Source organism: Artibeus jamaicensis, unplaced genomic scaffold (assembly GCF_021234435.1).
Source record: "Artibeus jamaicensis isolate MK-2021 breed Jamaican fruit bat unplaced genomic scaffold, CSHL_Jam_final contig_519, whole genome shotgun sequence".
Classification (NCBI taxonomy): domain Eukaryota; kingdom Metazoa; phylum Chordata; class Mammalia; order Chiroptera; family Phyllostomidae; genus Artibeus; species Artibeus jamaicensis.
Genome location: NW_026521871.1, coordinates 45302808 through 45320947, shown reverse-complemented (window position 1 = coordinate 45320947; position 18140 = coordinate 45302808). Strand labels below are relative to the sequence as shown.

General features: G+C 38.2%; 1 protein-coding gene across 2 annotated transcripts in view; it reads right to left on the bottom strand.

Annotated features, from left to right (window-relative positions):
* Positions 1-18140, bottom strand: part of PDCD6IP (programmed cell death 6 interacting protein) — a 59053-nt gene that overhangs the window by 20219 nt on the left and 20694 nt on the right. For both annotated transcript variants that reach the window (XM_037148176.2, XM_037148177.2), the window contains exons 8-10: positions 9472-9694; positions 8342-8465; positions 5488-5665 (exon numbers count right to left, since the gene is read on the bottom strand). In XM_037148176.2, coding sequence (XP_037004071.2) covers positions 5488-5665; positions 8342-8465; positions 9472-9694 — 525 coding nt within the window. The remainder of the gene's footprint in view (positions 1-5487; positions 5666-8341; positions 8466-9471; positions 9695-18140) is intronic.

The following is an 18140-nucleotide window of genomic DNA, read 5'->3' as shown; positions in this document are numbered from 1 at the left end:
CCTTCTGATGCCTGGACGAGGAGACAGGCGGTGGGGTCCAGAAACACAAGAAGTAGAAACCAGTGCAAACAAACGTCAGAGCCCCTGCCGTCTGCTGATCTCCGGTGGCTGGAGCAGAGGGCTGCACGCTTTTCTGTCAAATACTGCAGTGAATGTTCCAGGCCTGGGGGGACACAGTCTCCATCACATAGTCTGTTCTTTTTTAACAACCCTCTTAAAATGGTGAGCATTAGTGAACCCCACAAAACAGGCCACAAGCCGGGACTGGCCCACTATCCTTAGCTCGCCAACTAGTGGCGTAGAGTGTGAACTTAACAGAACATGAGTAGAGTCCTGGCTGGTGTGGCTCCAGTGGCTGGAGCGTCGTCCCATAAACCAAAAGGTCGCAGGTTCAATTCCAGGTCAGGACACATGCCTAGGCTGTGGGTCTGTTCAGTCCCTGGTTGGGGCACATACGAGAGGCGACCAATCAATGTTTCTCTCCCTCCCTTTCCCTCTCTCTAAGTAAGCACGTCCTCAGGTGAGGATCAACAAAAGAACATGAGTAGACACAGAAATATCAGTGGGGCTAGTAAGAGCAGGAGGACAGACCAAAGGCACTATCCTCCCTCAAACTGGGACATTTCCAAATGAGTGACACTCACTGGATGAATTCTGAACAAGAACACTTCCAACAGAAGGAAAATTACCTGTATGAAACCTTGGTTCTAAATAGAAAGGAAAAGTACCACCTAAGATTCCTAATTAAAAGCGTGAACTTAGGACTGAAAAGTATACTGTCTACATGACACAAAGTCCCAAGATGCACTTCTAATTTAAAAATTAACCACAAAAAAAAACCCCTTCGAACTTACTGTGTCAGGTATATAATGTCTTTTCATAGCAGAGGCAAACAAGTGTCCTCTCTAGAAGAATTCACTTTAAACCCAGATCTCAAAGAATTCCTACAAATAAAGTTCCAGGGTATGTGAATTCACCTCCCCCCCCAAATCATTGTACAGTAAATGCAATGCAGTATTCAGGACTGATCATAAAGCAGAAAAAGGACATTAATGGAATAAGCGATAAAATCTGAATACTGATATTGTACCAATGTTTATTTCTTCATTTCCACAAATGTACTGTGGCTACATAAGGCTTTAACTTTTGGGGAAGGTGAGTGAAGAAACTCTTTGCACTATTTTACAACTTTTCTGTAAATCTAAAATTATTCCAAATATAAAATTTCCTGAAAAGGAAGTGGTAAAACTATACTTGCAGATGATATGACCTTATATACAGGAAATCCTAATGAATCCACAAAATAACTATTAGAGATAATAAACAAATTCAGTATAGTTGAAGAATACAAAAGCAGTTGTATTTCCACACTCTAGGAATGAATAATCAAAAAATTAAATCAACAACTCTATTTATGAGAGCATCAAAAAGGATAAAATACTTAAAAATAAATTTAACCAAAGCCCTGGTTGGTGTAGCTCAGTGGATTGAGCACGAACCTATGAACCAAAGGATTATAGTTCGATTCCCAGGCAGGGCACATGCCTGGGTTGCAGGCCAGTTCCCAGCAGGGGACACACGAGAGGCAACCGTACATTGATATTTCTCTCCCTCTCTCCTTCCCTTACCCTCTAAAGATAAATAAATAAAATATTTAAATAAATAAATGTAGCCAAAGAGGTGCAAGACTTGTATGTGAAAAGCTACAAAACACTGTTGAAAGAAATAAAAGGACTAAATAAATGAAACAATCACCCTGTGTTCATGGACTGGAAGATTTAATATTAAGATCAGCAGTACTCCCAAAATCAATCTAAAGAGTCAATGAAAACCCTATCAAATTATACTACTAACTTTAGGATTTTCTATGTATAAGATCGAATCAAAACCACAATGAGATACCACTTCATACCCACATGAATGGGTGTGATTTTTTTTTAATTAAAAAAAAAACAATTATAAAAGAATTCATGAGGATGTGAAGAAACTGGAACCTTCATACACCACTGCTAAGAATTAAAATATTGCAGCTACTCTAGAAAACAGTTAAGCATACTGTATAACCATCCACCCCACTCCTCTGTAGATGCCCAAAAGAATTAAAAGCAGGTGCTCAAACAAAATGTATACACGAATAGCAGTATCATTCAAAACAATCAAAAGGTGAAAACATCCCAAATATCTATCACTAATGAATGGGTAAACAAAATGTGGTATATCCCTACAATGGAACATTATTTTAGGCATAAAATGAAATGACGTACTGATACATGCTATGGATGAAGCCTGAAAACATGCTACGTGAAAGGCGGCAAACTAAAAAGGTCACGTATTGTTTACGATTCCATTTATACAGAATGCCCAGAATACGCAAATCCATGAAAACAGAAATCAGATCAGTGCTTGTGGAGAGCAGGGGGAAGGGAGAATAAAGGATGACTGCTCATGGTACATGGTTTCTTTCTAGGGTGATAAAAATGTTCTGATTTTAGAACGTGTTAATGCTCACACAACACTGTGAAAGTACTAAAAGCCCCTGAATTGGACACATTAAAAAGGTTAAAATGGTGCCCAGGCTGGCGTGGCTCAGCTGGTTGAGCATCATCCCACAAGATGAAAGGACGTTTGATTCCGAGTTCTGAGCACATGCCTGGGGTGTGGGCCACGTCCCCAGTTGGGGGCATGTGAGAGGCAACCAATCCATGTTTCTCTCACACACTGATGATTCTCTCCCTCCCTTCCCCTTCTAAATAAGTAAATAATCTTCTTTAAAAAATGGAAAACTTTATGTGAATTTTACCTTTAAAAAACCCCACACGTAACTGTGAGATAAACATACATGATTTTCTAACAACCAATTGGATATCTTAGAAATAAAAAATATCAAAGAAATCATTTCTAAAACTCAACAGAATGGCTAAAGAAAACAAAAGCCAGACTTAAAGAACCAATTAATGAGCTCAGCTGGAAGGCTAGCCTGAGACATTCTCCCAGAAAAACAAGAGCACAGAAAGGAAAAGAAATATTAAGAGATATGGACTGTTCCAAAAGTACCACCATCAATCTAACAGAAATTCATTAGGACATAACAGAAAAAAAACAAAGAAAAGGGAGTAACTGAAGAAAAAAAAAGAAGTTATGAACAGGAATCTAAGATTGAAAGGGCCCAACAGGTCTCAAGCAGGATAAACTTATTATTGGAAAAATAAATTAGTGGACACTTCAAAACTGCTGAACAATCAAGACTTTCTAAAATACAGAATGTAAATTTCTAAGATCTGCCAGACAAATGAATACTCAAAAAGAATACCAGCTTCACGACCTATTTACTTCACAACTTACTTAACATGAGGCTCTCCAAGTGCAGCTGACAATACCAGTGACTCTAACTAGCTAGGCTGCTATAAGAACATCAAATAAGATAAATGAAAGTACCTCATATTAAGAGAGGCAGACAACAGCATTTCATAATGTATATCTTTAATAATACACATTATTCATGTGTATCTTTAATAATGCACATTATTAATGTGTATAATAATGCCAGGTTTTCCTTAATTATAACATGAGCTTTTTCACAATATTTCTAATAAAGATGCTCCTCACAACTGATATACAGTGTTTCATTAGGCAATGTTCTTTTTCCATAAAACTTGTTTCAAAATCAAATATGCATCTTCCAATCAGTGAGATCTTAAAAATCTAAGAAATACAGTAATATTTAATATTTAAATAACTAACAACAGGTACATGTATGGTCCCACTTCACAACTATCTTATATGCTTAAACACTATTGTCTCCATTTTCTGGATGAATAAACTGAGACATAAAGATGTTTAAGTAATTTGCCCAGGATCAGTTAAAAGAAAGAAAGAACTGGGAATCAAGTCCAAATACAAATACTCCACATTGGGAAACTTGAACAACCAACTTATGTATAAAATATCAAATCTTAAGTAATGATTTATTATTATATATGTAACTTCTACTTACTGAATGCTCCACACTGATTCTCACCTGACTTGCGCCGCCTGCCTTTTCCCGTGCCCATCTTCTCCCTATGTGCCCATCTTCTCCCTATCGATTACTCTTGCTGCTCACACGTAGGTGCGACCTCAAACAGCACTCTCCACTTTTTTCTCCCTGTGTCTAACTATTAGTCCAATGCTCTTTCAATGCGACACCAGATAACAAGCTTACTGGACCCACAAATGAACACATTTTAAAGGACTACAAGGTAAACTCACAAAGTCTACTATGACCTTAACAGCAGTGTTTGTCAAACATTAACGTGCACCCAAGCCACCCTAGATCTCATTAAATGCAATCCTGATTCAGTAGGTCAGGGTAGTCTGAGGTTCTGCATTTAGAACAAGTTCAGCACAGGAAAACCTTGGTACTGAACTATGTAAGTCCAATTCTGTTTGCTCTCGTTTTTCTGATTACTGACTATACCTACATAGGAAGGGCTATTAATGTTGACTGTATAACAGATGTAGAACCCGTCATCAGTTTTCCCAGGCCAATAATGCAATAAGTTTCCATTTTAAGTTTCCTAACTGTTTTCAATAGCTGATTTGCACAGAAAGGTGAATAACTACCATGAACTGCTCAACAGTCTGGATGCCTCCCTGTTCGGTATCAATTATACTGCATCAGTTTTAATAGCTACACTGTTATCACCACAGTAATACAACGGTAATAGTAATAAGAGCTATGATTTATTAAGCGTATACTGTGTGTCCCGTAGGCTAGGCATTTCACTGCTTTAGTTTCATTCACCCTTCAAATAACCCTGGGGAGTAAATATTCCTATCCCCAAGGTTCACACCCGTGCCCCAAGTACTTGGAAATGATGTAAATACAGTATCTTCTGAAGTTAACTGAAACATCAGAACATAGGGATGAAAGCATTGATAATACAAGTCACCTAAAGAGAGACGTGACTCCTAAACTGGCTCTTGCTTGATGATATTATAGCTGAAGAAAGATATGTGTCACTCAGGAAAATAACAATGACAAACAGTTGGCTTTAGCCAAAAAACTCTGGTGTGCCATTCCTATTGATAAAATATCCCCTCTACTGGAAGATGGATTCAGTGGGCTCATAAAATATTTGATTGGTCTAACTTCCTTTGTTTGAGTCCATGTTCACCAAGAAACCCAATCTTTAATGTAAGGAAATAATGAATTATGAAGACTTTGAACAGTTTGTGTGACAGTGTACCACAGTACAGTAGCATTACACAATGGTCATATGAGTTTAATTAATGTCCCTTTACATACCCCTATGGACATGTATGAATCTATTGTCACTCGACTGAAATTCTTTTTGAGGCTGAAAGTCAGGCTCTGGGCCCCAGTAATTCACCAAGATGAGCACTGCCCTGTGAAATCCAATAGGAGGAAGCCTCCAGGACTAAACCCTGCTGGACACCAAGGAGTCAAACCATCTTCATTTGAAAAGCAAATCTCTTAAAACGTACCTCATCAAGGATTTCTCTATTTCTCTGGAGTAGCTCAGGTAGCTCTTTGATCAACTGATCTACAGTCTGGATGCCCCCCTGTCCTATCACAGACGCAGACTTAGTCAATATAGACTGAGGTACAGTATCTCCAGATATGTCTTCAATCGCTGCTGGAAGATTAAGGGAAGCTAGCACCCTGAAAAAAAAACATACTAGGTTATACATAGGTCTACACCACGTTTAAAACATGAATCTATATCCAAACCTGCAGCAATGAAGTTACCATGCCAAAAGTGGGTAAGCCCAGTCGACAGAAAAATAAAGCAAAAACAAAGGGGAAAAAAAATCAATGATTGATAAAACTGTAATAAAATCATTAAAAAATCAAGTTATTTAAGTTCACAGTTCAGAATTAAAAGCCAAAAAGTTAGAAATATAAATTTAAAATATAATAAATACCTTTGGCTGACAGTTCAAACTTAATTTCTTTCAATCGAAGTAATCAAAAGTCAAAATGCCTATCTTAAAACTGCAGTCTTTTTATTATATTTCTGACTGTTATACTGTCACGGACAATCAAAATACATAAAATAGGGGCGGGGGAGGCTGGGATGGGAAAAATAGACAAAAAACTGTACTTGAAAAATAACTAAATAAAATTAATTTAAAAAAAAAGAAATGAAAACTCTTATTGCCATTTCAAAGCAACTCAGTCAGGAATCTGTGACTTAGGCTTTTTAGGTGATTCTAATGCATATTTTGCTATCTCAATTGGAAAGGGAGGAAAGGGAGAAATGGCTTTTGGCTCTGTTACTATACCCAAGGGAAAGGATATTGAATCATGTGGATGTTAGAAGTTTTACAACCTTCTTCAAATACTATTGTTATAAAGTTTCATTTTTCTCAAAAAAAAAAAAGAATTAAACCATTGGTTTATTAATATCTGGATAATTATTTTTCATAAAGTAGTGTTTGAATATATTCTCATCTTAAATTGAGGATTAGAAATGGCCTTATTCTAAAACATAAAATAAAAAATGTGGCTATAAAAAAAACATAAAATAGTTATAATTTTGTATCATCGAGGCAAAATGTCAAGAACACATGGTTGATCTAAGTATTGATTACAAATCTTTATCTGTTCTCAGTTTGTGGCACAGTAACAATTATTGTTATTTCATTTATATAATAAAGGCAATGTTACACTTATGTTGCTTTCTTGCTAAAAAAATGAGGTCAAAATCCACACATTCTTCAAAATTAGAAACATGAAAAAGTAAACCAGACTATGAGAAAATATTCTCGATTACACACTGCTGGCAAAAGACTTGCCTCTACAACATGCAGAGTTCTTCAAAAATTAGTAAGAAGAAAAATCAGTTTAAAAAGTTTTTAATTTTAAAAAAAGATTTCAACACTTTACAAAAGTTATATGAATGGCTAATAAGCACATGAAGAGTTGCTCAACATCTTTATTATAATCAGCGGAATGCAAATTAACCACAATAAGATACTGCTACACACACAAAAATGGCCGAAATTAAAAAGACTCAATTAAAAAAAAAAAGATTGACAATACTAAGTGCTGATGAGCATGCAGAGCAACTACATTTCTCAAACAGTGCAGGTGGGAATATAAACTGGAACAACCACTGTGGAGAACATCTGTCCACTTCATATGACGTTCAACATACACTAAGCACACCACTCAGCAATTCTAATCCTCGGCATTTACCCAAGAGAAATAAAACATGTCAATAAAAGCTTGTGCATGAATGTTCATAGCATCAACATTCTGAAACATCCACCAACAGGTGAAAGAATAAACACTCTGGTACTTAACCATAAAATACTGCTGAGAAATATAAAGAATCAAACTAACACCCACAATATACATATGAATCTCAACAACATTATGCTAAACAAAAGATACCCAATACATTTTGAGTATATACTGTAGGTACTTATACATACCACAAGTATTGTATACTGTAACACCATACTGTACAATGTATTATAATACACAGTGCACTATTATAACGATTACATTTATATTAAATTGTACAAGAAGGAAAACTAACCTATAGCGACAAGCAGCAGATCAGTAGTGGCTGGGGGCCAGGGGAGGAGAAACTGAAGGGAAACAGGACGAGGCAGTATGTCAGGTTGATGGGAACGTAGTCTGTGGTGGTGGTGGTGGTGGTGACAAGGGTGCTCACGTTTATCAATGGAACTGAACTATACATTTAGAGGGAGTATGTCAGGTTGATGGGAACGTAGTCTGTGGTGGTGGTGGTGGTGGTGGTGACAAGGGTGCTCACGTTTATCAATGGAACTGAACTATACATTTAGAGGGAGTATGTTAGGTTGATGGGAACGTAGTCTGTGGTGGTGGTGGTCGTGGTAGTGACAAGGGTGCTCACGTTTATCAATGGAACTGAACTATACATTTAGAATGGGTGTATTTTATTATATGAAAATTACACTTAAGATATTTTTAAAACCAATGAATCCACCAGACACGAAACGAATTCAGAATACTGAATGTATCATGTATCTTACTTAAAAAGTTTACTTTTACTTCTCATTTCCCTCAAACAAATATCCCCTAATTTATAAATTAGTGATCAGATAGTTTCACTTTGCTTCAGTAATTAAATTTCTTCCAACGACATTTGGCAGGCCTTAATAAATACAGTGTCCCCAAGACATGCATGTATGTGTGTGTGTCGATGTTTGCTATTTCATATAGCTTTGACACTCATCTCCATTCTCAGAAAGGAAAATGTTCATGAACTGCTTCATTAAAGAACAATCACACATAAAACATTAAGCTTGCGAGACAGATTTATGAAAGGGAAGCTCTACCTACCCGTTTGCCAAAGTGGTAGCTTCTCTCATTTGGGCAATCAGTCTGTTCACCAACTCGGCTTTCCTCTGACTGCAGGCAGCCAGGGACTGCTGCACTGACACGGGCACCATCTTCTCAAACAGATCTGCAGTTGGGGACGGGAGCGTCCACGTTAGGGACAGAAACTCAAATTAGAAAGTGACTGTTCGCATCCCCTTTCCAGTATGCATATAAACAGTCTCCAAATACTCAAAGGTAAAATGAAATCGCTATGGGAAGTACAACGAGGAAGAGAATTTTCAGATCACTGTATTCACGGACAATGACATGCAGAGTCTTCCCTGAACTGAAATGCCTTACCTCTTAGATGTGCCTGTCATTACGTTTAAGGAATCTTTGGTGAAGAAGAGTTAAACATAAGGAAACACTGTTCATTTGTTTTGGACTTCAGTGCCATGGTTTCAACTCCCTAATTCTGTGACCGTGGACAAGTAAATCACTTAACCACTGTGAATCAGTATCCTTGTCCGTCGTGTGGGGATAAGAACAGCACCGAGTTCTGTTATGGGACTGTTGTGAAAAATAAGTGAACTGGTATTTGTAGAGTGCTTAGGAGAGTCCGTGGCACATGGTAACACTTTGTGTTTGTTACATAGAAATAGGTAAAATAATCACCCTTTCCCAGTAACTTAGCGTATTAACTATCTCTGGGATCTCAGCTATAGGCTGCCATACATTACATGTATCTACAATATCCAAGGATATTATAACATTTATTTAATACAATGATGATACTGGAACTTGATAGGTTTGACGTTATATTTATGAATATTAATTTTCAATGGCAGAATCCTAACACAACAAATGTTAACAAAATGACAACTGCTTGGTCTTTATCATTACTCAAAAGCAGTTCCAAGTCTTCTGATTGTTATATTCTCTGCACGTGCTTTATGGCCATTTACTTCCCTTCCCATCTTGAAATTTCACTGTAAATGTAACAATTTTTATTCTCATAATCATTTTGAATAATATGAATGCAAATTATACTCAAAGCATACAATTACATTGTGTGATTTGGGGCTACAAAAAACCCCATTAAACTGGAGAAAAGATGAGTAAGATAAACTGCATCTGAACACTTGACATACCAGTGAATTTCTGGCTAATGGGTACATTGATTGGGGTAGACTTCACAAGTGTGGCTTTGCCAATAGGGTCTAGGTCTTTGAGGTCTGGAACGCGATCGTGGTATATGAAGTCATTATCCTTCTTTGCTGCAGTAAGGGCACGGTTGATTTTGTCGGAAAAATCCTTCACATTGACATATTCATCATAGCGAGCTGCCACTGTTTTAATCAGTTCTGCTGCATGCTAAAAAGAAAATGTGAAAAAAAATAGTATTCCTTTTTCTCAAGCATTGCTTTTTGTAAATTTTTTAAAAATCTCTAATTTGATTTGCATTTCCAGCAATGCGGTCAACAGAATAACCTAGAAATTCTCCCATCACAAACTACCCCTAAAATGAAGAATAACACACAGCAGACATCCCTTTAAACACATGTGTGAATTACCAAGAAAATAAAAGAAACCCGTGGGCTAATAAATACAAACTGACACTGAGGAAGGCTAGAAGTCCCGTATTTCTGCAACCTAAAAAGGATTGTCAATAAAATTAACTGAAAACCCTCACAGAGACCTGAGATGGGGTCTAAAAACTATGTAAGACAGAGAACTGAGAATCGCCCCCTTTACTACCGCACACGAGGGCAGGAACCGCAAAGCACTACACTCAGAGAAGAGAGTGAATGAGAAAAAAATTACCCAGCAACACAGAAATCACCAAAGAAACAAGTGACTCAGCATCAATAGAAATTTTTTAAGAAGGTGTTTGCCATTATAATTCGTAAGATGAGCATATGCCTCACATAAACTTAGAGCCCAAATCATATTACTTAGGTGGAATCAGGCATAACAACATCACATAAAATACACAATACAGCCCAAAGCATCATTCAAAATAAATTCAGTACATAATGTTTAACATGTGCCGACTTGCCAGAAAGATATGAAACTTTTTTAAATTTTGCATTTAATAGTCAACAGTCTCTAAACTAAGAAATTAATAAATCTACCCATCATCAGAGTGGAAGATTTTAACACTCCTGTCTCAGTGATGTCTGGACCAAGTAAAAATTTTTAAGATTACAGAAGACTTGAACAACATAATTAATGAGTTTAACTCACCAGACATGGAAAACCCTGAACTCCACCACTGGAGAATACATAATATTCTCAGGCATTTAGAGAACATCTATATCAAGTGATCAGATGAGGAGAGAAAGCAAATTAAAACACTAAAATTACAGAAATACAAGAATGGTGTAATGCAGTATTAACAAATCTACTTATGTAATTCTTCAACTAATATAGACCTGAGTTTTTAATAATCAAATTATCTCCATAGGTATTAAAAAAAATTTTTTGAGCTCTTGGCCAAATAGCTCAGTTGCTCAGAGCATCATCCAGATGTGCCAACGTTGGGGGTTTGATCCCCAGTCAGGGCACCTACAAGAGTCAGTCAATGAATACATAAATAAGTGTGACAATTAAGCCCTATTTCTCTCTCTACTCCCCAAATATAAATTTTAAAAATGATAAAATTCAATATTCATTCTTGACTTTTTAAATTTTTAAATCCTTACTCATAAAACAGAAATAGATATCCAGTTCCTTAACATGATAAAATCCTAACCTCCAAAGCTGATATCATGCTTAACAGAAAAATATAAGAAACATCCTGCCCTGCATAGTATAGCTCAGTGGATTGAGCGAGGGCCTGCAAACCAGAGGATCGCAGTTCAATTCCCAGTCAGGGCACATGCCTGGATTGCAGGCCAGTTCCGAGAGGCAAACCATACATTGATATTTCTCTCCCTCTCTCCTTCCCTTCCCCTCTAAAGATAAATTAAAAACCTTAAAAAAAGAGAAACATCCCTAGGATTAAAATAAAACAAAGATCACCAGTATCATCACAACCAAAGAACATGTGAAAACAACTAGACAAAAGAATGGAATCAGTTATTAAATTCAGAAAAGAGAAAGAAAAATTTATCATTTACAAGTGACGTATTTATATACCTGGAAAACCTAAAAGAATCAACTCCACTATTCTAAGAAATGAGAAAGGTAGCTTAGATATAAAACCAACAGTGCAATACAGATAAACAACCAACAATTTGAAGAGATAACAAAAGAAATAAATCCACTGTTACCAGCAACACGAAGACAAAATCCCCGTATGTGCAAGGTCAGTGTGAAGCTATAGAGAAGAGGAAGGACAAACAACAAAAGCCACATCTTCCGTGTAAACAAGAAAATGAAAAAATGTACAATTTTAAATCACTTTTAAAACCTGTCAGTCAAATTTGATTTGTAAATGTGATCAAACACTCCCCCAAATAGCAAAATTAGTACTAGAACCATACATAAAATACACTAAGTACATCAGGAGAAAAAGGGGACTGCTAAGGGCCCCACCTGGAGTGCAAAGTGCTCTAAGCAACCTGAGAGCTATGAAATGGAACAAGGTACCAACGGCCAGCTGATGACAAAGGCAAAGCCAAATGGCCCATATGCTGAGCCACCAAGGGCTCACTAAAAAAAAAAAAAGAGTGCTGAGGGGCTCATCCCAAGAGGGAGCTGCTGAGAGCAGGAGGCAAATTCATTACGAGGGCAGGGATGCTGGGAGGAGCAGAAAAGAGGACCGAAAAGCGGGAAGAAAGAAGTGGGGGAGCACGCAGATAAGGTCTGCAAATACAAACTCTAAAAGCAGAGGCGTCACCTTCTCAAGGTACAAACTCCAAGAGCACCAAAGACCCAAGCAAAGGCTGCGAGGAAGTCAGGGAAATAGAGGTGTAGAAGTGGAATCCTTCCTAAACCAGGCTAGGCTTTGAGAAGTGAAGGGAGAAGCCTCTTGGAAAGCTGCAAGACCACAGTCAAACACCTCTTGCTCTTTCCCTACTAAAATCAATCTCATTCAAGCACAAGTAACTGTAAAGGCATCCCATCTGACTGAACACAGAAAAACCATACGGAAAAAGATGAAAATGGGCAATGTAACTTTCCAATAGATAATGAAAACTCACCAAGAAATGTAGCCACAAAGCAGATGAAAATAGCATGGGGGGAAGGGGGCTAAAAAAACCTAAAGGCACAATCACAGAACCAAAAAAACTACAAAATGTGAACAGAGTACCAACTGGTCCAGATAACAGTGGGTGATAACCAGACAGTAAGGGAATATGGAACGAAAACTGACAGAACTCAGGAAACTGAAATATGAAATCATTTAAGAAGAGAAAGACTGAAATATTTATACGAGGACATCAGAGAAATAAATCCTTGTAAGAAACACAAAACAAGAAAAAGTGAGGACAATTCAGCAAGGCAGTTGGGGAAGGGGAGGCCATTAGGAATTAAAAATTTATGAGACATACCAACCACATGAAATGTGAGGATCTTGTATGAATCCTGATCTGAACAAACTGTAAAAGGACACTTTAGGAATAATAAGAAAAAGCTAAAGTAGGTCTGAGCATTAAGTTACTCGTACTAATTACTAATTTGTATTACTAGTATTAATTTTGCTGGATGCGACGGCACTATGATTTGAAATTTTTTTAATCCTTGTCTATTAAGAGATACATACTGACGTACTTAAGAATAAAATAATACACAATAGTTATACTCTAAAAACATAAGAAGGTAAGGGGGAATCAATGAAAAACAAGTAGCACAATATTGATAATAATTTAAGCTGAGTAATGCATATTTAGTAATTCATACATAAATGTTTAAAATTTTTCATAATAAATGGTTTCATAAAATAAATTTCATCTAGAAGCATAAACAAGCAACAACAATCGGGGAAGTTCATAAAATGATGACAGCACCTATCAGGCATTAAAAGATTCCAACGTGTCTGGCCTACATGGTGTGGAACTGAAACATGAAAAGATAAAGAGCTCAGAGAGAGAACAGAGGGTTCAGAAACAGGCCCCAATATTTATGAAAAATGTAGAATGTATAACGTCAGAATCTCAAATCCGTGAAGTAAAGAAAACCATAATGAATGGCTGGGACAACCAGGTAGCCATCTGGAAAAACAAAAATTAGATCCATACTTCCCATTACATATCAGAATAAACTCCAAGTGGATCTCTGATATAGTATAATATATCAAAGTGTAATATATAATAAATTACAGATATATTAATACTTTGATATCAGCAATCCTATTTCTAGGAATTTAAGATACACCAGCCATGAAGGACTAAACGGTGTCCTCCCCAAAATTCAAGTGCTGACACTCTAACCCCCAAAGTGATGGGACGTGGAGACAGGCTGCTGAGAGATTACACTCAGGTGAGGTCATGAGCACAGGGCCCTTGTAAGAACAGACACCAGACAGCATGCCCTCAGTCCCCCACCCCGTGAAGACCCAGGCAAAGGGGAGCTCTCATCAGAACCTGCCTGTGCTGACACCCTGGTCTCAGCCTTCAACCCTCCAGAATTGTGGAAAAACCAATTTCTGTTGTTTAAACCACCCGGTCTGTAGTATTTTGTTATGAAAGCCCAAGCTGAGACACCTGCTAAGATACAAAACGCCAAGTGTACATAATTACTCACTGCATACTGTTTGCAGTAGTGAATCTTGGAAACATGTAAGTATCCAGCAACTGGTTTACATAATTAAGTACAATGCAGCTCTAAAAAAATGAATGAATGAATGAATGAATGAGAGCCCTGGCCAGGTGGCTCAGTTGGTTGGAGCATCGTCCACACCAAAAGGTTGTGGTACAGTTCCCAGTCAGGGCACATACCTAGGTTGCAGGTTCAATCCCCAAGTCAGGGTATATTCAGGAGACATCCGGTCAATGGTGCTCTCTCACATCAATGCTTCCCCCTCTCTCTCCCACTCCTCTCTCTCTAAAATCAATAAAGACATATCCTCAGATGGGGAGGGAGGGAGGGAGGAAGGGAGGGAGGAAGATGAGACAGATCTCCCTGTTGCTATATTAAAATGAAGAGATCTTCAGGATAAATTATGAGAAAAGCAAGAACACAACTTGCTTTCATACTTCCCTCTTATATAAGAATGGGGAGAGTTAAGAATGTCTACTGTTTGTGTGTCTGCACTGTATGTATTTGCTTATATTTCAAAGAAAAATAACTTTGAAAGGATTAAATAAGAAACTAATAAAAATTACCTGTGGTGCAGTAGGTAAAAAGAATGGAAGGGACTTCCGCCAAGATGGAGAAGTAGGTGGAGGGTCCACCTCGCCTCTGTGCACAACCAAATCTAAGAACAACTATTTTTAACAGCAGTCACAACCAAGCCACACGGAAAATCGACAATACGGAGTCCAAAGGACAACTAGATACTCGGCTGGAACGGTACAAGGAGCGAGACCAGAAGCGGAGCAGGTTAGCAAGAAAAAAATCCCCGGGGCGGTGCGCGGGGCGCGCAGGCAACCGAGGGCTGATCGCCAGCGAGCTGGCTGCCGGAGCGCACAGGGAATAGGCGCGGTGGGTCGCTCAGTCGCGCGCATTTACGTGCGGAGAAACCAGTGAGAAGGGAAACCCGCGCGGTGCAGGAGGCTCGCAAAATTAGGATCGGATAAGCAAACCCCAGGCGTTTGAGTGACTGGATGCGCGGGGCTAGCGGAGTGGAACGCCATCGCTCCCTCTCTGACCCCGCCCCCACACACAGCGTCACAAACCAGCGACCTGGGTCGCCCTGTCCTGGTAAACAACTAAGGCTTCGCTCCGCTCACTTAACAGCACGAATAAACCAAAAATGGCTCTAGAACAACTCAGAGCCCCAGAACCGATAGACCTAAGTGATGAAGAAATAGCCAGTCTTTCAGATGCACAGTTCAAAACACTGGTTATAAAGATCCTTACAGAACTGGTGGATTTTAGTCACAAATTAGAGAAACATATGGAAGCTAAATTAATTGAAATGAATGCTGATACAAAAGATACCAATAGTGATGGAAAGAAAATTGGGACTCAAATCAAGGGAGAGGACCAGACAGAAGAAAAAGATGATCAAGCAGAAAGGAATGAAGAAACAAGAATTCAGAAAAATGAGGAGAGGCTTGGGAACCTCCAAGACATCTTTAAACGTTCCAACATCCGAATTATAGGGGTACCAGAAGGGGGGGAAAGGCACAACCACCAGTTGAAAAATTATTTGAACAAATAATAAAGGAGAATTTCCCCAAGATGGCAAAGGAAATAGACTTCCGAGAGATCCAGGAAGCTCGGAGAGTACCGAGGAAGTTGGACCCGGGAAGGAACACACCAAGGCACATCATAATTACATTAGCCAAGATTAAAATGAAGGAGAGAATCCTAGAAGCAGCAAGAGCTAAGGGGACAGTCACCTACAAAGGAGTTCCCATCAGACTGTCAGCGGATTTCTCAAAAGAGACCTTACAGGCAAGAAGGGGCTGGACAGAGGTATTCCAAGTCATGAAAACCAAAGATCTACAACCAAGATTGCTCTACCCAGCAAAACTTTCATTTAGAATGGAAGGACAGATAAAGTGCTTCTCAGATAAGGACAAATTCAAGGAGTTCATCATCACCAAGCCCTTACTATATGAAATGTTAAAGGGACTTACCTAAGAAAAAGAAGATAAAAAAGATGAACAGTGAAAGGACAGCAAACTCACAGTTATTAAGAACCACACCTAAAACAAAAGCAAACTAAGAGGATAGCTAGATCAGGAGCAGAACCATAGAAATGAAGATCACAGGGAGGGTTAGCAACAGGGGAGTGGGAGGAGGGGAAGGGGGGAGAAGGTACAGAAAATAAGTAGTATAGACAGTAGATAGAAAATAGATAGGGGGGAGGGTAAGAATAGTAGGGGAAATACAGAATCTAAAGAATTTGAGACACATGTTCATGAACTAAAGGGGGAAATGGTGGGGGAGGGGTATGCAGGGTGGAGGGGAAGGGAGGGGGGAATAGAGCAAATGTAATGGCATAATCAATAAAAAATTTTAAAAAAATCAATAAATAAAATAAAAAATGCTTAAAAAAAAAAAAAAGAATGGAAGGAACCAGACAATAGGAAAAGGTAGAGGGAATATATACCTTTATATATACGTATGTTACCCAATTTTTATTTTGAAAATTTTCAGGCCCATGAAAAATGAACAAAACAGACTCTCTACCTAGGTTCAACAACTGTAACCATGTTGCCATATTTGTTTTATCATTCCCTTCCTCAAATATATACACATATACAGGTTTTTTTTGTTTTGTCTTCCCCCACCCCATGCAGAACTGTTTCAAAATATTAAGTTCACACATCAAGACCTTGCATCCCTAAACACCTCAGCATGTATGTCCTAATAAGAACAATTTCTTTATTCCTGACTGCTGTGGCTCAGTTGGTTCAGCGCCATTCCACAAAGCAAAAGGTCTCCAGCTCCATTTCCGGTCAAGGCACAGGCCTGGGTTGTGGGTTCCATCCCCCAGTAGGGCACATACCAGAGGCAACCCACTGATGTTCCTTTCCTCCTCCCTCCCTTCCTGTCTCTCTAAAAAATAAGTACCATCTTTTTTTTTTAAAGAAGAACAATTTCTTTAATACCTATAAGCTACTATCATAACCGAGGAAACAATACTTTCACAAAATCAGTTTTCCTATCTCACAAGGCCCATCATTAATGAGTTAAATAAGCCTGACATGTATTATTCATTCTATAGGAGTCACATTTTTACATCTAAGTATTCTTAGGTCTTTTTGAAACTTGTACTTTGGCAGCTTTAGCAATTCCACCAAGACGAGGTGGACCCACCTCCTACAGCCAAGTAAACTGCACTGCCCCAGAAGCACAATTCATGAGCTATGGCTCCAGAAGTGAGTTCTAGGCAGGAATTTTACCTTTGCTGCTATTTTTCCTACTGTTTTGATGTTCCCGACTCTGATTTTGTTTTTGTTTCTGGTTTGCTCATAACCAATTAGTTTTTTCCCCACTGCTGACAGCAAGGACTGGAAAGCTGGTTTAGTGGTCTGGTCATCGAATGGTTTCTATCAGATTCCTGGGGTACTCTTCACTACTGAGTAAGAGGCTACAAAGAGTATGATTCGTTGGTCACCTTTTTCAGTCTGTTTACCTCTTTCTAATAATGTCTAAGTCAATTAAAAATATACTTCATGCCTACTAGATAGAGGAACAGCCCCTTGAGATGTAAATCAGTAAATGTTTATGTTCTATATTAACTTCTGACCTATGATTCAAGCTGTAAAACTGAAGCCACAAACCCTTATGTGTCTACAACTGACATAGTCCTCGCCTTTCACTGTGGGAGTCCAGAGTAGTTTCCTTTCTCCACAGAGGACTTTTAAAGTCACATTAAAATTTCTAAAGAATCTCCTCTCCGACTGGTTTATAGAGACTAAATAAGGGCCTTCCTGAATCTAATAGTCCCAGAATCACCAGAAAATAAAGAATCTGAACTTGTAATACTTTAAATATCCTAGCCTAAAAAAGTCTTTCCCCAGAAACCTCGTTCTTAGAAGCATTTTCACTTAAGAATATAAGCTACTGTGATCAAAGTGAATCCCTGGACAAAAGAGATATATTTAATAATCTGGGTATTATGAAAAAATATGCTTGCCTCTGATTATGTCAGGCTGGGGTGTAATACCAGCATACATTTTACTTTTATAAGACTTGGGTTTCTTTTCTCACGAGAAGACTAATTAATGTGAACTTCCTAAATGAAACTCTCATA